Source organism: Peromyscus californicus, unplaced genomic scaffold (genome assembly GCF_007827085.1).
Source record: "Peromyscus californicus insignis strain IS unplaced genomic scaffold, ASM782708v3 Scaffold_5__1_contigs__length_169319896, whole genome shotgun sequence".
Classification (NCBI taxonomy): domain Eukaryota; kingdom Metazoa; phylum Chordata; class Mammalia; order Rodentia; family Cricetidae; genus Peromyscus; species Peromyscus californicus.
This window is the reverse complement of record NW_026294573.1, coordinates 112426219-112452551: the sequence shown is the minus strand read 5'-3', so window position 1 is coordinate 112452551 and position 26333 is coordinate 112426219. Positions and strand designations below refer to the sequence as shown.

The 26333-nt window shown below is 42.1% G+C and overlaps 1 protein-coding gene and 1 long non-coding RNA gene across 5 annotated transcripts in view; one reads left to right on the top strand and one right to left on the bottom strand.

The window, feature by feature from the left end:
- LOC128096084 (uncharacterized) overlaps positions 1–2236 on the bottom strand; it is an 89227-nt gene extending 86991 nt beyond the window's left edge. The window contains exon 1 of one of the 2 annotated variants that reach the window (XR_008213528.1): positions 2123–2236. This is a non-coding gene — a long non-coding RNA (uncharacterized LOC128096084). The remainder of the gene's footprint in view (positions 1–2122) is intronic. The other variant, XR_008213527.1, reaches the window with a different exon arrangement.
- Cnr1 (cannabinoid receptor 1) lies at positions 1173–26059 on the top strand. 3 transcript variants are annotated; one of them, XM_052715232.1, is made up of 2 exons: positions 1173–1302; positions 20718–26059. In XM_052715232.1, exon 2 carries the CDS (start codon positions 20780–20782, stop codon positions 22199–22201), a length of 1422 nt encoding a protein of 473 aa, XP_052571192.1. In that variant the 5' UTR covers positions 1173–1302; positions 20718–20779; the 3' UTR covers positions 22202–26059. The 3 variants fall into 3 exon arrangements, with proteins under 3 accessions (XP_052571192.1, XP_052571190.1, XP_052571191.1); XM_052715230.1 differs by lacking the exon at positions 1173–1302 and adding an exon at positions 1849–2324; XM_052715231.1 differs by lacking the exon at positions 1173–1302 and adding an exon at positions 3348–3834.
- The last annotated feature ends 274 nt before the right edge of the window (positions 26060–26333 follow it).

The following is a 26333-nucleotide window of genomic DNA, read 5'->3' as shown; positions in this document are numbered from 1 at the left end:
AAAGCACATTTTTTAAAATGCTTGCTCTGTTGGCAATCTAAGTTGAGGGCAAAATAATAACAACCACAACCCCTGAAAGAAAGGGCAGAAGCCTCCTTCTCCTCTCAATCTTCAGGAGCGGTCCTTTGCTGGAGGTGGATTGGAGGAGGCAGAGTGGAACCTGTACCTGGCAGCAGGTTTAGGCTCAGCAGATATCCCACACCCACCCAACCATCTCTCCTAATCATCTCTCCCCCTATGGACTGGTCTGTCAGATCTTGGTTTCTATTTACCTACAACTTGATTGCTTCAGCTGTGGACTCCATCTCAAAAGGCCATCTCCTGACATAGAAATGGATAGGACTCTCTCTAGTGGAAAGCAGTCTCAGGGATATTCAGACAGCTGGAGCTCTGCCGGAAAGCCTTTCTTCAACTAGACCTGTAGGTAGGAAGATTTCAGACTGTCCTTCTGAGAGCCTGACTCTCCTCCCGGGTTCTGCAGCTTCCTCTCCCTCAATGCTCCTTCTTCCTCGAGGCTGAGCCTCTGGGATGGATCTTTGTCATCAGATTCAAAATAAGGGCCCAGACACACGGTTATGACTGCTTTGGGCTCTGCGCTGGGGTAGGATGTCAGGGAACCCTGGTAAAAAGGAGGCCTTGTAGGATACTGTTTGGGCTAGACGTCCTCGAATCTGAGCAAGGCGTCTTAAAATGAATGCCAAGCAGCTACCTCGCCACCCTGAAACTGAACGTTGTGTCCACAGCGGGGACCCTGGAGCTGACATGATATGGCTCCATCAGGTGGAAATCTTGAGGGGTCCAGTGGACCCAAATCTCGGGAGAGAAAGAGGTCTAAAACGCAATTCAGCCACAGCCACAACCGGCTGGGCCCCGGGGACCCGGCGGAGAATGGCCCTCTCGGCTGAAACTGCGGGCTGACGCTCGTGTATAGGGTTGCAATTCGCCGTGATAAATGTAAAGACCAATTAAGGTTTGATCCGTGCACACAGGAGGCAGACGGCGGCGGACAGTGGAACCAATTAACGAGCATGTCCCCTAATTCCTGCGGCGGCGGCAGGGCGCACCGCCGGTCCCCAGGCGCCCGCCCTAGCAAAGCCCCCGCCAGCCGCGGCGGCGTCTCCCCGCGAGCAGGAGGTGCGGGGAGCGCCAGGGCTGGGGAGGGGGCGCCGGCCGCCCACAGAGCCGAGCGTGTGCGGCCACCCCTGGTGGCTGGGCGCGCCCAAGTGGTCGCGCGGGCCAGCGCGGGAGGCGCCCGGGCGACGTCGTGCGCCCCGAGGGCGGAGGACGGGTGGCCGCGGCCAGGTAGCTGAGGGAGCGGGGGCGGCGCGTAGGGGAGGGTCGGGAGGAGACCGCACCCGGACGGCGTGCCTGCTGCCTTGGTTGCCGGTCCCGGCTGCCCGGGTGCGTGACCTCCCGCGAGGTGCTGGCGCTGAGCAGCGCGCGTGATTAACGGCCCCGAGGTCGCGGGCAGTGAGGCACGCGTCCCCTTTGGCCCCGCCAGGGTGGGAGGGCGCCAGGGAGCAGAACAGGGTCAGGCCGCGGGGTCCCCGGGACGCGGCGGTGGTCGAGAATGAGGATGACACAGTGGGCGCCGCGCGCCGAGGGCCGGCCCTCTCTGGCCCCCGGGCCAGCGCCGCGGCGGGGACCGCGCAGCAAAGTTTGGAGCCGCGGGCGCCGCGCGCCGGTCCCTCCCCGCGCAGATCCCTTGGCGGAGTCTCTGCTGCCGCCGCTGCCAGGGCAGGACAAAGGCTCATTAACACGTGATGGGACCACGCTTCATAAATGGGACTGGAGCGAGAGCGAGCCAGAGACAGCGCGCAAGCGGAGGGAGAGGCAGGGACCGCGAGCAGGGCGCGGCGACGGGCGCTCGGGCTGGCCCAGGCGGGCGGCCCCACGCCGGCCAGCGCGGTCAACGGGACGCCAGGGAGAGCCAGGGAACGAACCCGGCCTGCCAGAGCCCAGGGGCGACAGTCCCGGGGGCTGTGGCGCACGGGTGCTCGAGACCGGGGACGCGGGCGCGCAGACCGACTGACTTACTGACCGATCGCCGCAGGCACGCCCCCGCTCCCACCCCGCCCCGCCGCGCCCCGCGCCGCCTCCCCAGCTCGCTCTCTGCCTCTACCTTCTCCACTTCTTTTCCGCCTCCGCCTCTTTCGGGCTCCCCTGGCGCCGGAGCCTTCCCCTGGCTCAGGCGGGAGCCTGGACTGTCTGCAGAGCTCTCTGTAGAGTCTGGGGGCAAATTTCCTTGTAGCAGAGAGCCAGCCCCTTGGCTGGGCGACAGGTGCCGAGGGAGCTTCTGGCCCGTGGACCGGGGGATGCGAAGGGTAAGACCTGGCACAGTGGCATTTGGGAATAGCTTTTCCGCCTCCCGCCCCCCTCGGTACTGGCCAATGGTCCCCCAGGTGTCCTACGCGGAGTTCGTGTTGCAGGAGAGCAAATCGTGCGTCGGTGGTGTTTACTTAGCTGTATAGTCCCAGCTTGTTAACTATGGTCTGAGCTACTTCTGAGGCTTCTACCATTTACAATATACTGAATGTGCATCTAGCTCTGCATACGCTGATGTCTGTTTGTAGAAAATGTGTCATTGTGCATGTTTGAAAAACAGGCGCTTGAGTTGATGCTTGTTGTCTTTTAACCGTATCAGAAACAAAGTCTTCCAGGGGAATACATGTCTCTGCACCAAAATCTGGAAAACGACTCAAACCAAAATTTTAAGTGTCATGTAAAGAAATCTATGCCAAATAACGAACTTCTGATACAGAACGACAGCTACAGTAGCCATTTCTCTTTAAGGAAAAACTAGTATGCATAGTAATTGAATGTTATAAGACCGTGTAACTGTCTTATAGAGCTGCCATCAGGTGAACAAAGTTGATGCTTCATTTAAAACGACATTTCTTGGTTAGGCTTACAAGTCATAAATGGAGCATCTCCTGAATGCAAATGTTTGTATGATAGATGTGAAAAACTGGCCTATTTCAAAGTTTAAAGCAACATGCATGTTTCTAATTGTAGTACATGGTTTATCTTTCAAAGGTTTTAAAGAGATGAGAAAAAATTTAGTAACCTCTTTATGAAGCATTCTGTTTCCCATCTTTTAAATTTTCTTCCAAATATGAGCTATTAGCTATTCCTGCCTTTGTTTATTTCTTGGCATATTAATCCTCCTTGGGCATTTAATCCAATAAGAAATTGGAGCAGATTTACTGTCTTAAAGATGTTGAAAGATACCTCTCTGGGTCCCATAACTTCTCATTTTTATTACCAAGTTAATTCCTTTGAACAATGGGGAAATGTACATGCTCAGAGGATGCTCAGTGGGCACTGATTGTCTGGGAGGTCACTCCTGACATAAGTCCATCTGGCAGAAAATCGAGAAAGTAGGAGCAACCAACCTTTGAGGTTCCCACAGGACTGTCTGATTTAAAGTGTTGCCTTTCAACCCCAGCTTTTGACAATTTGAAAGGGAGATAGGTCTACTGATTGATTTTTCTCTGCCTCCCTTTCCCCTCCATCCTCCCCTTCTCTAACTCAGTTACGAGCAATTTTATCAAAATGAAAGACCATGGATAGTTTCTTAGCTGAGAGAAATAATTCTCTGATTACGTCCACACAGGAACAGAACCCAGGCACCTCCAGAATGCTAAGCAGCACATACTGCGGGCTGTGGTTGGTAGGCACACTGTCAGTTGCTGTAGCTGGGAGAGAGGCTCGATGTTGATAGGGCTTTTAAAAACTAATCATTCTAGATCATTAGGAGAACTTACTGTGAACAGTCTCTTTTATTGCTTCAAAAGATGTCTCCCACTCCAAGCAAGGAACTCCGTGCCTGAGGTATGTATGTATCAAGTGTCTAACGGGGGAGATCTCATTGTGTTCCTGATCCTACATGAGGGTGCAGTCATGCCACATGGTGGGAATGCTCACTTCTGACCTTTTCAAATTACTATGCTTGCATGCTCCTTGTTAAGAAGGCAAACCTGATATTTCTGCCCCTAAATTTTAATGACATCAGTGGCTGTGTATAGGAGGGGATGTTGTTACTTGAACCTTAATTAAGCTATAGGTGATGCTACTTAATTGTGTGTGTGTGTGTGTGTGTGTGTGTGTGTGTGTGTGTGTGTGTGTGTGTGAAGTTTTTAATTCTGGTGAAAATCAGACCTCACAGTGGAGTGGGGCTCGGCTTTGTTTGCTCTCTAGTGTTCTCTGCTTCTTTCTGTTACCCATCTCCCAGCGGACCGTGTTCTTTCTGCCTTGCCTGGGAGACTGCTCTTCTCTAATAAGCCTAGCTGCAGGATCAGTGTGTTCTTTTTGGCATTTCAAAATGTTAAAATAGTGAAATTGTTAAATGTTACCCAGACGAAACTGCTAGGGATGAAATTCTCCAGAAGAACCACGATATTTGTGACATATTTGTGTATTACAGACAATTCTGAAGGAAAACTCCATGAACCGTTTTATCTGTTTTCTCAAGAAGGAAGCAGCCCCCATTGATTGTGTTGATAAGTGTTTAGTATGCTGTGTCAGCTTATTAATTACGAAGGCAAAGCCTGTGAAACTCTTCAAAACAATCTATGGCCTTCTCCTTTGCTTTGACTCAGAATTAGCATTAACCACTGGGATATTTAGACAGGCTCCTTGGTTGCCTTGTATATTGGTCTTGGGAAATCAGAGTTGAATTTCTGTATTAGAAGCAAGGATTATGAAATAGAGATTATACTAGCAGTTTGGAGTTCATGACACTTACCAAATGTTTCTTCCCAGCAAACAGTTAGCCTAATAAGCAATTTCCCATAACTAGCTAGTCAGGAATTTGCAAGGAGAAGAAGTAGCAAATTGAATTTAGATATACACAGTGACACATAATTAGTAAAGTGTAATTGGTGCTAGCTTCTGGAATTTGGTTAGTGAGATGGAGTCTCTCTCTTTAGGATGTGGCCTGTTATTCTTGGGGGTGATCATGTTAGTTTAGTTGCGTAAGGAGCACAATTCAGAGCTTGGGTCCCCAGCGTTTCAAAGGATGTTGTGTCTTCCCAGATGCAGGCCTGTCTACTCTGTTTTGGGTAGCCATCATTTCTAACTGAGCTGACAGAGTGAAATCAGCCTTTGGGTTTAAATTATATATATATTTTACTGTAGATCTGGAGTGAACGTTTTTTGAAAAGCTACCAGGCCAAGTCACAGACTGCACACCTGTATTTGCAGAGGCATTTAGTTCTGCTGATTTTTCTGGCTGGTAGGTAACAAGAAGAACAGGAGGGAACAAAAACATTATTTATGTATTTGAACTTCCTATTTTGTACCCTCTTCCCAAATCTCCAGTTCTTTCCCAATTGTTTTTGTAAAAAAAATGCTGACTTCATGTTGTAACTGTACAGATTGTCTTTTGTGTGGGCTGAGACTTCAACACTTTGCCACTGAATTGCTAATTCCTTAATAACTATTTAATTCACTTAGCTGTATGTTCTTAGGTTAGATTAGATTCATCTTACAAAGTTCATTTCAGATTCTAAATATTTCCTGGACTAAAAGAAGTGATAAATGTCATCTAGAATATCAATGCACTCAAGCTCTATACTGCATAATTAAAAAAAATGAATGTGTAGACACATTTTTGTACATATGCATGAACAAACTTTTTCATGTCTATTATAGATAAAATAAAAATTTAGGTACGTTGTCTGTTGAGGTATTTGAGAATACCATTCTGATTTTAAATGAATACTGCAATTTTGGGAAAAGTCCAAGTTCTAAGCGACTGTACAGATGGACCCAGAAGACTCCAAGCAAAAGGAAGTATTCACCTTGAATCAAAACAAGGCTGTTTTGTTTTCAAGGGTAGGTGGAGATCTGCTCCAGTGTTATGTGTTCTAAGAATCTTGTAAATACACCAAGATGAGCATCAACACATTTGATTACAGTTTCATCACAAATACCAATGGGTTTATGACAGCTTTTTGCCAGTCTTGATAATGAGTAGTTTTGAATATACCAATTGGCAAAAAAAAAATCACAAAATGCATGTTAAAATAACCTCATTTGATTCATATATCAAACATTATGATGTTATTACAAGGTTGTTAAAATAATAGGAAATATGTGAGAGCAGAAGAGGGAGGTTAAATTTAGTAGTGTCCATCACCTCTTACCGTTATCCAATTGCTTATTGTTATATGAATGTTCCTTGGGTTTGCTACATGGATAATAGGTGTATTTATGAGAGATGGGTGATAATAGGTCAATGCCATTCCTTAAGTAGATCAGTGTGATTACCTGTAATTTGGAGCAGAAAATACCTACTAAAAGCTTTCTTGGGTTATATTTCTTCACTGAAGAGGGCATCATGGCAGAATGAAGTACATTCCACTACAGAATTTTCTCTAGGGAAAGCTAATTGCGTGTGTGTGTGTGTGTGTGTGTGTGTGTGTGTGTGTGTGTGTGTGTGTGTGTATATATATATATATATATATATATATATATATATATATATATATATATATATAAATGTTCTTGATCTCACTGTCACGGATGCTTTCCCTGTTTGAGTGCTTCCTACATAAATAAGCTGGGATGGACTTTGATTGGGAAGTTTCATTTGGACAGGCTACTTTCTTAACAGTGACTGCAAAATTCTTGAGGACTATAGTAGTTGAGTGTGTGTGTGTGTGTGTGTGTGTGTGTGTTTTCTTTTTGAAATAACTGTTCCCCAACCATGAGCAAATGGGCCTGATATTTGTCCTGGCAGTGGCATGACTTCTGGTCTCAGCTAGAGAGATTTTAACACCTGCCCTTTAAGAATACTTTTGAAGTCTTGCTTTCTTTGTCTTGTGGTCATTTATTTTTGAATGAATGTATAGGAACTCTTTAAAAGAGAACTCTTGCCTTTCAGACAAGTGTCTGTTTTTGTCTCCTTGGGCTACTTGCATTGTATTTTGTTCTTTTGAGTGAGTTTCATAAAATGGATTTTGCAATTTTTGGAGGGGATGATAGAGTGATTTTTAATCCCCCCCTTTCTAACCCAACTGATACTTTTTTCTTAATAGTATAATCTTATTATTTAATGTTGTGTTCTTACTCTTGCTTGTATTCTTAGTTGTTTATAGTTATGAAAGATGAATAGATTTAATACTTTTGACTGATTCCCTACTACTTTATCAACTATGAGTAGCATTTAATTAACATTTTTTAACTTTGGGAGAGAAGATGCAGAATAATTTCCTATATTTGATAATGTAATATCTATTTTTTTCCTACTAACAAATTCCATGCTATTGCTTTTTAAAGAAAAGCAGAGGCATCTTGGAGAGCTGCGCCAGACAATCTGTTGCAGTGGTTAATATACTGACAAATGCTCTCACAAACTGGTTATGGATATTTAAATGTAAGTAAATTGCAACGTAATTAGGATATCTAGTTTTTCAAAGTTTATGCTTCAATGGGAAGGTTCCTCTCTGCTCTTCACCATTTTGTTACCCATTATTTTGAGTCATACTTTTAAACAAGAAAATCGTAGTCACTATGAGTCTTGATAGCTGAGGAACGCTGTGTTCAACTGCTGATAAATCTCAGTGCTTAAAAAATACAAATTAAAAATTGTGTATTAAAAAATTCCTTCCCATTTTGGACATTTGTATTTGGTAATTTTATAATACTGATTTCTATAGCAAGTAAATCAATATTCTAAAAATTGAGGTAGCATGCCTTTGCCGTTCATATTTGCTTTTCATTCAGCTTCCTTTAAAATCAAATTTGTCTTGTAAGAGGCACTCAGTTGAATGCTGTGTGACTGTTTTGGCTGGTTAAAATTTCAACTAATTTCAATAGGTCACTAGCTGGAATTTGTATGTTTTCTTTATTCTGCGCACAAGTGAGGAACAGGTGCACATGAAAGGGTACGAAGGAAAGCTGGGTAGTCTAACACATAACTGAAATTAAAAAAAAATTCAAAGAAGTCTGTACTCCTGCTTCTGAGGGAGTTGAGCTTTGGAAATACTCAACTACATTAGAAGTAACATTTAACTTCTCATAAAGCCAAGAGGGAATGATGATAAAGTAACCTGGGATTCATTTTCATGGTAATAATTGGGGAATGGTTGCTCTGAGTTATACATTTGAATATTTTTGGATATATTTCTATGTGTTTATAGTTCTTGGGTACTTAAAAAAGACACTAGCTGTAGATTGTATTGCTATCAGATGCAAGCAGCCAGTCTACAGAGAGTCTCTGCCTGGGCAAAGTCTCCATGTTCATTCCTTGTGATACATTACTTTATGGCTTGGGAGTAAAGAACAGAAACAAATGTTTCCAACTTAAGAAAATAAGCTGAGGTGTTAATTTCTTTGACTTTTTAAGAATTCTTTTATGCTCAGCAATGAACCATTTCTTCTCAATGTTGTTTAAAGAAATGTGTAGCAGTCCTATAAAAACTTGACCATACGGTTTGTAAATAGAATTAGGAGAAAACGATAAAGAGTTTCTTAATTTATGTTCATCTACTGGGTCCATATGCATTACATCTTGAAGCCACTTTCCTTTACTGGATAAAATACATAACAGGACATTTCCAGAAAAAGACTAGAGGAGCCCCATATTGTAGTTAAAACCATGAGAGGGTCCCCAAACCTACTCTCATTTGCAGGCTAGACTGCTGCTCCCATGTTCCAGTTGGACAGGAGTGGTGCCCTGGCCTTTGTGCTTTGCTGTAGGAGGCTATTTCACCTTGAGCAAGTTCTCCACTCACCCTGCTTCCTGATCTCAAAGCCTGTACTTATGAATATTCTGTCTTCTCACTTCAACTCCAGTCTTCTTAAAGGATGACGCTCCCCCTGCTCCATTTAGTCTTTCTCATAGGTTTCATAACTTTAACCAGTGGTTCCTAGATTCCAGAAATACTTCCTGGAAGTCTTGTTAACAGCACAGATGTGCCCAACTCTACTATTTCAAACTCCATAGACCCCAACTTGGGGTGTGCATTTGTCCTTAGTTCCCAGAGGATGCTGCTGCTGCTGCTGCTGCTGACTGGTAGAATACCCACTGACCTGTGTGCTAAATGGGTTGCCCATAGAGACCACAAGGCAACTTCTCAGACTGTCCTTAAGGTGTGCAGTTGGGTGAGCTTCCTGCTCATTTGCACCTGTCTTACCAACCTAGTTATTTATCTTCATATCATTCTTTCCAAACACTTTCAGTTCTAGCCCAGTCCAGAATCTTGTAATTGTGTCACACAAAACCCAGAATGAGTTTGACCTTGAGTGTGTATAATGATAAAGATTCTGCACTTTCATCTATTTGCATGCTTCTAAATCACAAGTACATTGTGTATTTTGCATTGCCACTGAAGCCTTGTACTTCCACATCCATGTGGAGGTAATTATCTGCATCTTAAAAGCATCCTTTGGCTTATATCTTATGTTGGTAGTACACACTGAACATTTTCTGAATGTTTAAACTTAAGTACCTAATACTTAAGTTCATAGTTTTAAAAATAATGTTTAAAGGAAATCCTGGACTTAAGTAACAATGCAATTCATTTAAAATTATTCCAGTGAGAGAATAATAGGAAGGGAATTGAATTACTTAGAAATTCTCCTTGTTCTCAATGAATATTATTATTTGAACTAATATTTGCTTCTCTTATGAAATATTTTATATTAGCCTCAATAATAAAAGAAAATAGTTTCCATTCATTTTCATCTCAGAATTAGTTATGATCTGTGTTGATAATTTCATGTTTGCAAGCTAGAAAACTAAATACTTCATAAAATAGAAATGAGTTTGTTATTAGAATTGATGTTGCACTCCTGAGACCTCCCATTTTTCTTTCAGTATCGCTTGGCATAAACATATTTGTTTTCAGTAAAACTTTTCTTACTAATTCTTAAGTACTTTCTTGAGTCAAATTTCCAAATTTTCACAATTACTTTTTATTAATATGTTGAAATTTCTCAATGTCTTACCTCAGAAAAGTAATTAAGAATTTAATTTTTGTAGGCAGGAGTAATAACAAATTTTAAACTCCATGATGTATTTTCTTCTTTATATTTTAATTAATTCGGCAGTAAATTCATGAAATATTGTAGCAGGAGAAGTTGCTCAACCAAAGCAAGAGCTGTGTCCATTGAACAGAAAAACAATTTGATTCCTAAGGGCTTTTCAAAGCCACACTGTCTGGTGGCTGAATTTTCACATAACTTCTCTTGACAGATCATTTGAGAAAGATCAGTGCTTAGCATTCACCTGGGAAAGGAAAATGTCTATTACTTTATATGTCTTTAAAGGTGTATTGGAAACATGTATTAGGATCCATTCAAGGTTGTGCATATTACAAGGATCTCTGTCACATGGTTAATTGTTATAGTTCATCTTAACTCAGAGAGAACAGGAGTCAGAGTGAAAAGTGGGCACCCAATCATTGCCCATGACTTCTGCATTCAACTCTACAACTTACTGTCTGATTCTGAGAGAAGAATCACTAGGGTAAATTGTTATTGGTACATTTTATGTCATTTTGACATTTTACACCTTTTCAGATGGACATTTGTATGGGACCAAGACTAAGATTTAATCTCCTAATGGCCAATTAACTTTATGCTGAGGGCAACTATTTACCCTTGAAAGCCATTCTATTAAGTTAGATTTACAGTGTTGCCAACGCACAGTGGCATCCATTCCCTAGCCTGCTCTGCACCTGATACTGAGACAGGCAGAGGTCCTGCAGGGAGAGAGCACTACAGGGTGGCTCAGCATTGCCCACAGTTTCTTCTGGGAGAAATTCTCAAGGCACAGCTCATACTCTTTATAACTCATATTCCAGTATTTTAACTGAAGGAAAGGGTAGGCACATGCATAGGCTCTATTCGATGGGTGGTCTAGGTTAGAGTATTGTATCCTTGGATTTACTTACTCAATCCATAGCTATCATACAAGTGTGAAACATTGCAGAGTAATATATCGCAGAGAATGTTCATGACTTTGAGTATAGTGTCTGTGCTAGGCACAGAGTACATGGCCAATAGAAATGTGCTGAATGAGGCATGTGAAGGCATATAGCATCCATCAGCCACGTTCTACAGTCACGCGGCTGATTCTGACACAATGCTAGGAGTCTAACAATCATTCATTTTGCTGGAGCATAAAGTTTACATAATTTGTCTATGTTGATTCAGCTCAGAACTTGGGAAATGGCCTGAGGGATTTACTCTGTGTTCAAGAAAATTCCGTTGCATTTCTCTGTGTAGGGAGTGGCTGCTTCAAGCTCTTGTTTACTAACAGCCGTCATGTCTTGTTCTGAAGTGAGAAGGTGTGAGAAAGGTGCCAGACACGAAGGTGGCCTCTTCATATCTCAGTCCTGGTGTAGAAAGGTGCCGTTACCATCAACAACCCTTGTAAATTGACTAATGAGGCACAAACAACGCACACACACACACACACACACACACACACACACACACACACACACACACACACACACACACACATCCTGTCATACCTAATTAAAAACAAGTGACAAAGATAACTTAGATTTTATTTATTTGCTGACAGTCATTTCAACCAAAGCATTGACCAAGAATCAGGAATTATAGCATGTAGCTGTTTGTTATGGCTGCCTCTGAAGAGCATGAGACAAGGATGCTTTGCAGGTGATTGAGGCAACCTTTCTGCCGTCATTGGATTGTCTGTCCCTTCAGATTTTAATTATTCACTGAGTAACATTATCATGTACTGCTTATGATGTCTCTTGCCCAAACCAACTCTCTCTTTCTCTAAAAAATGAAAGGGTGTTTTATGTGTCTCCTGGACCACAGAATGCGAAGCAGGGAGTCTGAGTTACACAGATATGGATTGAAGTTCCACATTACCTTCCCCAAAACATTTGCTGTTGGAGGCTTTAGGCAGAGCTTTTGCCTTTCTCAGCCTCAATTGTCCTTATGCAGAATGGGGATTGCAATTTATTTGTTCCACATAAATACTAAGGAAAAATAATGTGTCATTCAGATGAATCTGAGGCACTGAGGCAAGAATACAGGGAAATTCAGATTTTCTTTAATATGCATTTATTCATCCAAATCTAAGATTTGAAGCCAAAGAACATATTTAGCTTTTCTTTAGACTTAATTTATATGCTCATGGATTCAAAGTGAAAACACCCCTTCATCTGTAGATGAAAGGAAGAAAAAGTGAAACCTATTCTACACAATTGACATCATGTAGAGTATTTTAAACCAGTGCTGTGAAGATGTTGATAATGAAGTGTAAAGATAAGAGCCATTAACTGGGTGCTACAGATTTTGTGGTCTAGAATAATATATTGCTTTCTACTTTTAATGAGAAAACCTCATGTACAGGATAAAGACAACTTTATGAAGCTTTTATTGAATTGAAACTGTATAGTCTTTTTTAGAAGGCTGCTTCCATAACCACACTCTTTCCAGACTGTAGAGAATATATCTCTTTCACAGAAAAGGTCAAAGCACTTAGTAGGAACAAACATCCAAGCCACAGAATAGAATTAAATGGTAAATGGGTATTGTCGCCCAAGTCAACAAGCCATTCCAGTGTATTACTTGTTCACCTTTGTGAAAGGCTTTTCTTGTATCGTTGACATCTCATAGTGCTTAAGCCCATGAAATTTCAAGGCATCATTTTCTTGAGTCCTGCAATTAAATTTTAACAAGCCTTTAAGTGTTAAATAATAGGGCATATTTCACATTAGACTTGCAAGAAAATATAGCCTTGTAAGTATCTTAATGTCTCTAGTTCTTACTAATTGATATATTTTTAAAGAAAAAACTAATACCTTTGTAAGTAAAGAATAAACCAGGGAAAATGGTATGCTTAATAAGTTCCATTTTTCTTTTACAAAATATATGAAGAGCTGAAGCTTTGAGAGCAAGTCAGGCATTACCAGAGTAATGGATTATATATATATAATGAAATGAAATATTTGGATTTTCATTTTTCACATATGAAAAGGAACTGACATTAATACAAGGAAGAAATATTATCTATTCTTGCCTGAATTATCAGCATAATTAAGTCAACTCCTTATTTGCTTAGCTATAGAAGATGATGGAAAGGATGACCACGCAGTAGTAGGTAAGGTTAGGAAAGACCCGTTGCTTGTTCAGCTGGCAGCAAAACATCGTTCATGGGGTTATGCTGCTGCTCTGGCTATTGAGGCCATCCATGACTGAGACATAATATAGTTATAGTAGCCAACTAAAAATTTCCCCTACTAACTTCAGAGAAATGGATTATCGAGGTATTTTTCTTGAGCAAATCAGTAAAAACCACACTTGTTCCCAGAAGTGAGTGGAAAAATAGCAAATCTTTCCACTGGGGCCTCTGTTTTTGTGAACCCCCCATAAAATGCTTTCATGAGGCCACCCAAGCAGGACAGAAGAAAAAGATGCAGGGAAACAGCAGGACTAAGCAAGGCCCCCGAACTCCCATGCTTGGTCTAGACCCTGTCAGTTCAGACTTTGTGAGCGTGTCACCGTCTCATTTAAGCATTGATATTAGTATTACAGAATGCTAGTAGTGTGCTGGTATAATCTATAATGATGTCCATACCAGTCATTCTGATGATTTCTACATTTGTGGACATACATCCTGCAGTGAGCAAATACCAGCCTCTTACCTTTTATCCCGGAGATTCTACTCAGGTCAGAATTACAAGAATTTTAACCTATATACAGCATCAGTAGACCCCTAAATTATTGAAATACCCCTCTTAAAAGAAATAAATGGGATGGAGAGGTGGCTCAGTGGTTAAGAGCAAATCCTGCTCTTGCAAGAGGACCCGAGTTCAATTCCCCACACCCACATGGTGGCTCACTGCTTCCTGTAACTCCAGTTCCAGTGGATCCAAAGCCCTTTTCTAACTTCCATGGATACCTGTCAAGCACTTGGTGTACATGTATACGTGCAGGCAAAAACATTTATATGCTTAATAAAAAAAAAACAAACAAAAACCCCAAACAGTTCCTCAAAGTAACTGGTGTTAAATAATACAGACAGACTAGGCAGCACTTGAGGTCTTGCTTTCAAGCTTATTCCACACTCCATCTAATCAGAAACATGGCTAGCTTTTGTTGTTGTTGTTGTTGTTGTTTAGGATTTTTGCTGTTTCAGTTCAGTGACGGGGCCCTGCTGTGGTAGCCTAGGTTGGATTCACGACCCACCTGTTTTGTCCACTTGAGTGCCAGGAATACAAGCATAAGCCCCCACAGCCAACTTCACACATGGGCGTTTTATATGCTCCGTCCAAAGAAGGATATGGACCCTGTGTAAATATTTTTAAAAGACTGTGCCATTACCATCCTCATAAAATTCTTTCACCGCTACCGTAGTCAGCTTGTTGATAATGTGCATTTTTTTTTCCTGAGGGAGGAGGGAGTAGAGGCGCAGGTGTGTGCACAAAGCAAGGGGACAGGAACAGACGGCACCAACAAGAATGGAAGGAGGGTTTCCTAAAAGAATGGATTGAATACATTTAAACATTTTTATTATTGTTACTATAAAGGCATGGTTTCTATATTAAGTTGTTAGGAAACTTTAGCTGTCATTCAATCATTCTTCCACTATAACTGTAATAAGCCCCAACTGCTTCTTTAATAGGCACATCTACACATCTTGTTAGAATTTCCAATTATGATTTTCCCATTAGCAAACAAAAACAAAATTAACGGCAGCTTCACCCCCCAATGCCTAAGCTATATTACTAATGAACTCTCAAAGAAAACTCTCCATGCAAAAGTAATAAGGTGGAAATTACTGCAATAATCCAAATGTAGAAATAAAGGAAAGACTTCCAAGGATGCAAACAAACAAACAAAAAAACCAACCAACCAACCAACCAATCAATCAAACAAACAAAAACAGGGCTTCTCATTAGTGTCTGCAATAGCCCATACATAGTAGTGCTGTGACATTATAAAATTCATGAAGTCCATTTGTTTTAAACTCTTCTCTGACTTATATTAAACAGATATGACAGCTTGTAACCACCAGTCTCTGGCTTAGATTTGACACACTGTTGTTAAAATGAAAGTGTTTGGCTGCATTATCATAGGCATTGTGGTCATATGTAATGATCATAAATACAGTGAATCTCAGGGCATTTTTGAGTTCTGGTACCTTGTCCATCCCTGAAAAATCTTGGTTTTTCTCCAGTGCTGGCTACAGTTTCAATCCTTGAGGCCATGCCAATAGACAGACTTACTTGGAAGGTCTGGGAGAGGAAATAGTGATTTATTAGGAATTATCATTAATTACTATTGTAATGCCTTCACTTACACTTTAAAGAGTAGATACAAATTGAATATAAGATGTAAAATAACTTCAATCCAGTTCCTGTTAAACCTTAAAACAGACACAGTGTTACAGTAGAGATCCTGGAGTTCTTGGAACATGGGTTCCCATTTGTGGTCTGGACAACCTACTAAATATCTAGTGGCCTCCTTCTTGCCCAGGGAGTCAGATAAGAAACAAGTGCCTGGAAGCCACTGTATTCGTTTATAGAATGTAGGTAAAGTTCCTCAGGTGGCTAACTACAGTTGGCATGCTGTCAGACCTCCTCCTCAGGATGTTTGTGTCTTCTCTCTGCCTCATACTTATGTTCTGATACAAGGATACAACTGAATAAGCAGCCTGTAAGTGAATTAAGCTAATGCATTTTCTTGAAATATAATTAGTATATAATAATGTAGTAATTAGTATATATTATATATTCTTGAAATGCAGTTAGTATGTAGTGTATGGTGATGAGCCATCAGTAGTACTGAGTAGTGAGGACAGTAATGTTTATTGAAGACTTACTTTAGTGCCAGGCCTAACTAGGATTTATTTTGAGTTAATTTTCCAAACAGCTCCATGATTTAGGCATCATTATGATCATTGTTATACCTAGCTTGTAGATGAAACACTAAGGCTTAGAACCACTGCTTGAGTGGATGCAGCCTGATATCCACCCTGTTTTCCAATTCCTATAGCAGTTTCCTCCCAGTAGACTAGAGCTTTGCTGGTTGGACTCAGCAGAAAAACTGAGGGGAAATCGATCCCTGTCTTAGCTTAGAGAGTGTATCATGATGGTTAAAAGCAGGAACTCTGGACCCACAACATCCAGTGTGCATCTCTGGTTACTTTCAGCATTTGAAATGAGGTCCACACCCAGGCTCAGCCCCAGCTCTACCACCTACTAGATGTGTTAATGGTATATTATTTACCTTCTCTATGCCTTTCATGCAAAAATTACTTCATAAGCCATTGTAGAAATAAAATGAGTTGATACATGTAAAAGGCTCAAAGAGCTTCTTGCCCATAATAAGCTTTCTGTATGCTTAAAAGTGGGGTTGGGGGCATTAGTGACACTTAATAGGTACACCTGATTATAGAGGCCAAGAAGGAGGTGGTGTCACAGTAAGTCTAAGCTAAGCATTAAGGTGACTAGAAAGATTACTAATAATAGCATAAACACTGTGAAAAATGAAGTGGTTGAGATTAATTCATTGCAGCATTATCTGTAGTAACAAAAAATGGCAAAACCCCCAAGCCTCCTGTCAATAGGAGCTGGTCACATTCACCTACAAGGCTCTTTTGATGTGTACATCTAAATGGAAAACTATACAGTACATGCAAACATTTTCTAAAACAGTAAAGAGGTGGTAAATATACACACACGCACACATGCACACACGCATGCAAGCACACATGCTCACAAATGCACACATGCATACATACATGCACAGGTGCACATGCACACATGCACATACACTTGAATGTGTATGCACTACTTCTAGAAAGAGTAACAAGAACCTCTTTAGCTCTGAGATGCATTTCTAAGACACAAACAAGAAGGTATCACAGTATATCTTTCTGTAGTGTTTGAATTTGAACCTTGTAAATCTAAATACGCAACACACACATAATTTGAAAACTTTCAGAGTTAGCCTCTACCTAAGTGTGAAGAGCTAGCTGCCTGAGAGAAGATGCCTGGAGGGTGGGGCCTTCGAATGCTCAAGATTAGCTACTGAGCTACCGTTCTTTTCTTTAATGTTGAGTAAAGGAAATAAATTCTAAATCACTTTAAATATGTCAGATAATGAAAGTCCATGGCCATCTTACTAGGTTCAGGTGAACGTTTCCCAGAGTCCAGTTCCCTGCTGTCCATAGCTAGAGGCAGCTGTAAAGCACAGCATTCTGCTTGGAAAGTGCATCTGGTTATGGAGGTAGATGTGGAAACCTATGCTTAAATGATGTCATGAGGCTGTTGACAGAAGAACCAGGTAGGGGAGCTTGTTAAGCCTGCTGGCACAGAAGCAGCACTGGCTCCAGCCTCAGAAGAGCCCTCTAGGTACAGAATGTATGCAAGCCTTTAGACAGAGAGAAGGGCAGGAGGAAGAGGTGCCAATATGTTAGTGTATTTCAAGACCAGTGAGTCACCTCCCAGGTTTCGGGACTGAGCACAGACGTGAGGGATTTTCACAATGTCCCTTTAATCTGGATAAGGGTTTTCATATGTAAATTGAGTTGTTTAACAAACAAGTTTGCAAAGTACAAGAGTTGACTCATAAGAGGATGCACAAGGCATAGTTAGTGAAGAAATAATTATGTCAGAAAAGATATGATAGACAGATATGAACAAGGAACTTGGGGATACTTGAGAGTTCCTTGCAACCAGGCTGAGGCTGAGAATTCAGGAGAGATATTCTTTTAGTAAAGGGATTGAGAAGCATCAGGCACCACGCTTGGGTATTGGGTGTTGATCTCATTTCTGCATCCTTCCTGTCTATAACCTCAGCAACTGCCCTTTGCCCCTGGGCCACCGTCCAGAATTTGTGGGACTTATCTGACTGACTACATTCAGCATTACTGCAGCTTCGTGCCTAACAACTCTTACCTCTGCCCAGGCAGTCACTGACTCTCATGTGGAGCCTGGTTCCTTCAAAGCCCAGGGGTAGTATGCAGCACTGCCTGGATGAAGGGAGAAAGTTCACTTCCTTGAGTGATAGGGAAGGTAACTCATGGAAGATCTAGGCCTTCTGCTTGGTGGTGTCTCCGCAGTGCCACCAGAGCAGCTATACTGCTGACCAGATGGGGCGAGTGTGTGAGCAGCCCTCCAGCTCACCTGCCACAGAGTGCTGAGGGCTCTCTCTATCATTGTCCACCTCTGGGTGTCATTCATTACTCTCCTTTGTTTCTCGAGGCACAGCTGCCATTGTTACAGCTCATGAGTACAGGCCAGGTGGCTGTTTTTGCCAATGGCACAGCTCAGGAATACAGGCCAGGGGACTTTACATAGACTGCCTCACTTAGAACACTGATAACCCCGACCAGAAAAAGAGCTCTATGTTGAGCACATATAGATTGGCCTTTTGGGCAAGAAATCTTGATTCCAGTGACATGCATGTGCCTTTCCCATTGTGATAGTGAGATTCCTTCACTTATTTTAGGTAGAAAAGAGCTGCTTGCTCTGACTCTATTTGAAGAAAATAAAATCAGTCAGAGAACTCAATTTTAAGCTGCTCTCTGTGTTCTATGCATTGAGCTATGAATTAAATACTAAGACAGATAAGTTCCCCAGTGTGGTCCTCATTGAGCTTTCTCTAGAGTTTGGGAGCAAGAAGCAGCCCAGGTCAATGTTGTGATGGAACTGTCTCATTATTCTGGGAGCCCCAAAGATGGGGCTTTACCTGAGCATGGGAAGCAGTGAGCTAAGGGAAATAGGAGCAACAAATTGGCAAGGATAAAGGGTCTCAAGTAGGCAGAGGTGAAAAGGAGTGTTTGGACAGAAGAGAATTACGGGCAGTGGTGTTTGTGTGACTAAACACTATGTGGTACAGCCCAACTGGGGAGACCAGGTTGAGGAGAGGCAGGACTAGAAGGACAAGGGTTGTACCATGGAAGGCTTTGTGTTGAACCTCACCCAGGAAGCATGCTGATGGCTGGTGGAAGGAGGTGACGTGTACTCAGGGAGAGCAGGCTGAGGGACAGAAAGACAAGAACTCAGCTGGGTTGAGCGAGCCTGGAAGGGAGCTTGTGTTGAATCTGCATTTGGTCTTTATAGCAGAGACATTGAAATAAGAATCGTATAATGTTCATATGTTTGTGAAGATCCCTCCAGCAGGTGTGTGGTAATGATCTGTGCTGGGACCAGGGAAGCTGCACAGAAGCCTTGTGATCTGACCCTGGTAAGGAGGGGTAAGGCTTGGACTTGGAAACAGCAGAGTGTGGAAGGAGGGCCACATCCACCACTTTATGCTACCCCAAGTTACTAAACTCGAAGTATTAATTTAAAAATCCTCATCTTTGTTTCCTGTCCCCTCCCACACTCATCCCAGATACTCATACTTGGCATATGCATCCTTTCTTGGGGAAGTTTCTTTTCTGTCTAGAGATGATGTTCCACAGCACAGTCACCCTTGCCTGTAGGTGCTGAGGTAGCTGATGATCTCCTCTGCTAGATGTCAGACTCCCTGGGGGCTTGATTTGTTATGTGTCTGGTGCAGTGGGTGGTATGCCATGGTGCTTTATCATTTATTGAATAGATATTATATTAATAAGTTAACTACCCTGACAGATAGACTCTCTGTATTTTAACAGAAAGACTTAGATTTTTAAATTTTGTTTCAGAAGATAATAGCTTTCTTATATGTGTTTTACATAGAAAAAATGACAATTGATAAGTAAAATATTGAAATTTAGAGTTATTTAATTGTCATATGTATCATCCTGTATTTGTAGTAATTTTTATAAACAAAAGGGGTAAATAGCCACCTTTTAAACATTTGTAAATCGTGAGGTTAGTTCTCTTGCTATTTATATTGAGAATACCACCAAACTGCTTAACTTCTGAGTTGCAAGGTGCATTGTATTAGTCATCCTCATCTCCAACACAGTCTCCTTGGAAAGCACTAGACACCATCAGGGCTATCTCTTTGTCCCTCTTGTCAGAACGCTGAGGCATGCTTTCCTGAAGTACCCTTCATTATCACCACCTTCCTCATGTTAACTTTGGGATTCTATAAGCCTCTGTGCAAATCCTTGTGATGTTTACTTGATTGGCATAAGCATTTTTTATAAGTTCATAACAGCCATGCCTTGGTCCCAATCTCCCTTTCCCTGGATGAGGATACATGCCTGGTGGAGAACATCTTCCCACTGTTGTCTAGAGCTACCTCTGCTTGTCTTCAGTGTCCTCCTTTACAGTTAAACTGGACAGCTCAACCCTTGATTCTAGGCTGTCATGTTCTTTGGTTGCCTATTTAGTCTCGCCTGCCTTTCAGGGTATATCACACAGCAGGGATCATGTGCTGTGAGCTTGCTGTCCCCAGCCACATCATCGCAGATTGCTGTACACTTGATAGTAGAAGCCTAGTGGCCAACACTTCCCATGACATGCACAGTAAAGTTTATGTCATTGAGCTTGGCTTATTTGACTGTACAGGTTCATGCAGGACTCACTGACTTGGGTTCAAAGACTTTAAGAATTGAGAATCATGTGTCTGATGTGTGACTCTCCATCTCCTAAGTTTTGGGATTTTTTTGTTTGTTAGTTTGATTTTTTTTTTACGGGGTGGGGAGCTTTTCTCTGAAATGACTCAGTGTTGACTGGACCTCTCTGTGTTCAAATGTGACACTATGGTGCCCAGTGCTTCTGTTTATTGCCCTCCTGTTTTTTTCCACCACTCAACTTCTCTGTTTTCCTTCCCATTAGGGTTCCCTCCTGGCGTCTCTTTCTCAGTCTCTGTGAGTCCGGCCTAATCAAAGACTGAGGTTATGAAGTCGATCCTAGATGGCCTTGCAGATACCACCTTTCGCACCATCACCACAGACCTCCTCTACGTGGGCTCCAATGACATTCAGTACGAAGACATCAAAGGAGACATGGCAGCCAAATTAGGATACTTCCCGCAGAAATTCCCTCTGACTTCCTTCAGGGGTAGTCCCTTTCAAGAGAAGATGACTGCAGGAGACAACTCCCCGTTGGTCCCCGTGGTAGACACAGCAAACATCACAGAATTCTACAACAAGTCTCTCTCGTCATACAAGGAGAATGAGGAGAACATCCAGTGTGGGGAGAACTTCATGGACATGGAGTGCTTTATGATTCTGAACCCCAGTCAGCAGCTGGCCATTGCCGTGCTCTCCCTCACACTGGGCACCTTCACCGTTCTGGAGAACCTGCTGGTTCTGTGCGTCATCCTGCACTCCCGCAGCCTCCGATGCAGGCCCTCCTACCACTTCATTGGCAGTCTGGCAGTGGCCGACCTCCTGGGAAGCGTCATTTTTGTCTACAGCTTTGTTGACTTCCATGTGTTCCACCGTAAAGACAGCCCCAATGTGTTTCTGTTCAAACTGGGTGGGGTCACGGCCTCCTTCACAGCTTCTGTGGGCAGCCTGTTCCTCACAGCCATTGACAGGTACATATCCATTCACAGGCCTCTGGCCTATAAGAGGATCGTCACCAGGCCCAAGGCCGTAGTGGCATTTTGCCTGATGTGGACTATTGCAATAGTAATTGCTGTGCTGCCGCTCCTTGGCTGGAACTGCAAGAAGCTGCAATCTGTTTGCTCCGACATTTTCCCACTCATTGATGAAACCTACCTGATGTTCTGGATTGGAGTCACCAGCGTGCTGTTGCTATTCATTGTGTATGCATATATGTACATTCTCTGGAAGGCCCACAGCCATGCAGTCCGCATGATTCAACGTGGAACCCAGAAGAGCATCATCATCCACACATCAGAAGATGGCAAGGTGCAGGTGACCCGGCCCGACCAAGCCCGCATGGACATTAGGCTGGCCAAAACCCTGGTCCTGATCCTGGTGGTGTTGATCATCTGCTGGGGCCCTCTGCTTGCAATCATGGTATACGATGTCTTTGGAAAGATGAATAAGCTTATCAAGACGGTGTTTGCCTTCTGTAGTATGCTCTGCCTGCTGAACTCCACCGTGAATCCCATCATCTATGCTCTGAGGAGCAAGGACCTGAGACACGCTTTCCGCAGCATGTTCCCTTCGTGCGAAGGAACGGCACAGCCTCTAGATAACAGCATGGGGGACTCGGACTGCCTGCACAAGCACGCCAATAACACAGCCAGCATGCACAGGGCCGCGGAAAGCTGCATCAAGAGCACCGTTAAGATCGCCAAGGTGACCATGTCTGTGTCCACAGACACGTCTGCCGAGGCTCTGTGAGCCTGCTGCTTTCGTGGATGCACAGAGAGAAATTCTTTTCTTTTCTTTCTTTCAGCTTAAAATTTAGAAGTCTGTCATCTCCTTGGTTATATATATATTTTTAAGTTTACCATGTTTAGTAAATAGTGACTGTCACTGTGCTTACTTATCAGGTGGCTGACATATCAATAGTTTAGGTACTTAAACTCCATTCTCCAGGGGTTTAGAGTGAAGAAAGCCTGTTGCTTCAGTTACTCAACAGTCCTTCAAAGTCTTTGAAATAGAAGGGAAACCTTTGGCTACAAAATCTGAAGCCTAAGTATCCGTAGAAAAACATCACAAAGTGAGAAATGCCTTTGTGACCACAACTTTCACGATAATGTGGTATGTGTCCATCCATAGTATAAAAAAAGTGCATTTTTACAATAAGTATAGTGCTACAGTAGGAATACTTTGTAAAACGTTTTATGTCCTGTGAGTTGTGTACCAGTGTTTGCTGTGTCATTTTGTCTAGCTTAGCAAAACCAGAAGGTAGACCTTCATAAGAACAATGGCATACGGGAGTGGGTATGTAGCAGGGAGCCCCCTGTTTAGATGGTATTATTGTCCATGATGCCATTTTAGAAACCTTGGTATTTCTTCCAGTATCCATATCTAAAGTTAACATTGAAATAACCATAAAGGTTTATTTTTTGGTTAAAACAACAAGAAGAATTTGAAGACTGTCCAAAGTATCGAGCAGAATTTGTGGACATTTAAACTGTGGGTAGGCCTGACTTTCCATAGAAGGACATTTACTATCTTCTGGACCGCAGCTGTTCAGTTGGGTAATGGATTATAATCAGAATGGAAAGAAGAAGTATACTGACTTTTTAAGGCTGATGTTGCTGACTTTCTTCAGTTGTTAGCTCTCCCTGGACCTCTTCAGACAGCATGTGTCAATCTTAACGTACACTGTTCTCACTGTGCAGCTGGTTACTTGTAGTGCAGTGTTACGTTCCAGACTTCAGTAGATTTCAGGCCTGGATGGCCAAAACCACAGTCTTCTTCTTTTTAATTGAGAAGAAGCATTGTCTGATTCAGTGAAACTGTACCATGTGCGTGTGATTGTAAATGTGTGTGTGTGTGTTTGTGTGTTCTACCTTGTAACTGTTACAGCAATGTCACAACACGAGAAAACTGACCAAGTGTGAACTGTACCACTTGCTGCACTCTTGCACACGAATTCAGTTTCTAAAATCAAGTTCTTCATCAAGTCTTATCTGTAGAAATTCTGACTAAAACCTTTCAGAAAAACCTTCCCACGTAAGCGATTGGGTTGTAACGATCTTTAGGTTCCAGAAGGCCAGCATTTGGCAAGGAGTAATCAGTAAGAGGGGCAAAAACGTAGAGGATTCTCCTGGGAACAGGCCAGTGTGGGGGATGGTGGGCACCTATTAGTGGTCAAATTCATGGGAATGAAAATCAGTAACAGGGAGATGGTTCTAAGACCTTCAGAAACCCTGAACAGGAACAAGTTTCATGCATGCATGCATGCAGGCAGGCAGGCAGGGAGACCCCAGGTTAGGGAGCACTACACAGAGCATGCCAGTTCCCAGGTTCAGCCATTTGATATCAGAGGGTGGGTAGGTCAGTGGGTATGACAAAAGGGTGGTGCAAACCTGGTGACAGCCCTGTGCCTGGCTTTGTTCGGGTAAGTTTGGGCTAAGGAATAGACAGTGCCTGCACTTGCTGGTGTGAGGACGTGCCAGAGCATAAAGATGAGGGTGGCTAGCTTCTGATTGGCTCCTTTGCCATGGTGCTCAGAGTTGGGCCCTTTTCCAGGAGGGAGAGGTATTGCTTTTAAAAAGTCGCTTGCTCCTGATAAGTTCTGCTTGGAGTCTCTCCTCTTCTTCCTACAGCTTCTCACCAGTCCTGAAACTGCATAGCATGCAGCAGAAAGCTAGCATAGCATCTACCTGGGATTTCTAGTGTGTAGGGTTCCCAGCCTGAAGGGGCAGTACCCCTTCTTGCAATCAGTGGTAAGATGGATGTGGCCTGAGGGCCAAGCTGGGATGTATTTGCCTGCTGAGTCTCTGGCTTTCCTTCTCTGTGCACAGATGAGGACTCAGGACTCAGGAGGATTAGTAACTCCATAGAGAAGGGCATTGACAGAATATCACCAGGGGCTAGGAATTGCCAGACTTGTCCTACAGCAACCTGAATACCAATCTTCATGTCTCTAGTGACCAGGCAGTACCACCTCTTCTCACAACTACAAAGACCTGGTAGGAAATTCTGAGTATAGGTATAAAACAACAATCCAAGATTCATTTTTAAAACTGTATTAGTGTAAATGCCATCTTAGTGGTAGATTTTATAGTGTATTGAACTTTCAAGACCTAACTCATATATAATAAGCTAAGGGACAATGGGGCTGATAGCACTAAACTTGGTGCTTATTGACACTCTAAGAAATATCTGTGAAATATCATCACGTGTGCATTAAACTACCTTCATTTAAAAATGCTTCAAATTAGTTGGATCCACTTTGGCACTTCCTATACCATTTCCTAACCCTAGTGACCAAAACATTCTCCATATTCTAATGAATATGGTCATTAGAATTACATTCATTAGTGTCATTCATTAACCAGCCCCTTAATTAGATGCATTCATTTCAATTTAATCACTTACATGCTCTGGCGTCAGGGTTATCTACTTTCCTCCGACATCTGTCCTGAACATGCTTTCTTCTACCATTTCTCATCTTCAAAAAGGACCAAGTCCCCAACTGCATGACTTCTTCAGAATAAAGACCGAGTCCTAGACTAACAGTATCATTTAAACAAAGAAAGCTATCCCTAAGGGCCCCGAATTTTTCACTATGTATTAAATATATGTAAAAGGAGTGTGGATCTGGGCAACTTAGACATATGTCTGTGACAGATGACTCCCAAGCTCCCTGATACTTACTGTCAGGGTTAGCTGGTATCAAATGCCAGGGAATTTTTGCTGCCTAAACACACTCTGCAGGAAATAGGCCCAACCACCAGATGAGAACTAGATCTCTGGTTACTGTTCAGTTCACTTATTTCTGCCATTCCATATCCATAACCAAGATCACTAACATCATGCACAAAATTAGATCTCTCATACTCTTAACTGTATATTTGTAAGATATTTTAAAATCTCCTAAGTGGCCATTCACAGTTGCTTTGCACTGGCCTTCTGATAAAATGTTAACACACCTATTGTAATATACATGAAACATTCTATCTACTGATTTGGACTGAATGTATGTACATAGGTTTTACAAATGAGTCAGATGTTGAAGCAGTGGTTTACAGACCAGTGATTTTCAGACAGAGTTTCTTTCAATTGCTGTGGTATCTTAAAAAGCATTCTTTGTGTAAACTTATTGAACTCTAGGGGTCCTAGAGATCAGAGTCTCCTAGAGAGGAAATCTTTTCTTGTGATAATATGAACCGAGATACCAGATTATCTTGATTCTCACTTCCAGTGTTTCAAGTGGAAAACGTATCTCCCTATTGTCTCTGTAAATGGAACATCCTTTTCCTCTTAAAGAATATTGTACTGTTAGATGTTTGTTAAGCTGATAGCATCATTGAGACTGCTGTGATGTCTTTGTCAGTAATCTATATAATATTTTGTATACAAGTACTGGTAAGATTGTTATTAAATGTAGCTTCAGTCATTAAATTATTATAGCAAAGTAGTACTTCTGTAATATTTACAATGTATTAAGCCTACAGTATATTTTATTTCATTGATGGAATTTAATTGTTATTTATTCAAGAGAAAACAGTTCATCATGTCTATTGTCTAAAATTACCTGGAATCAAATAAAAATTCTAGATTATCATGAAAAACATGAAAGACCTCTGAATTCTGCCTTGTATCAGGGTGTAATGGTAAAGCATTGGAGGCACATATTTTAAGAGGATTGCTGAAAAACTCAAGTGTTCCCCCAGAAGAAGCCATGAATATATTTGAAAATGAGGGTGTACTGGATTACTTTATTCATCTTTTAACACAGGAAAGGTAAAGCAAAAATTCTACCATTGCACAGTAAGGCAGAGATAGCCACTGTACCATCTTAAAGCACTGTTTAATCCAGGATTCTAGTGATTATGTAATTTATTAGAACAAA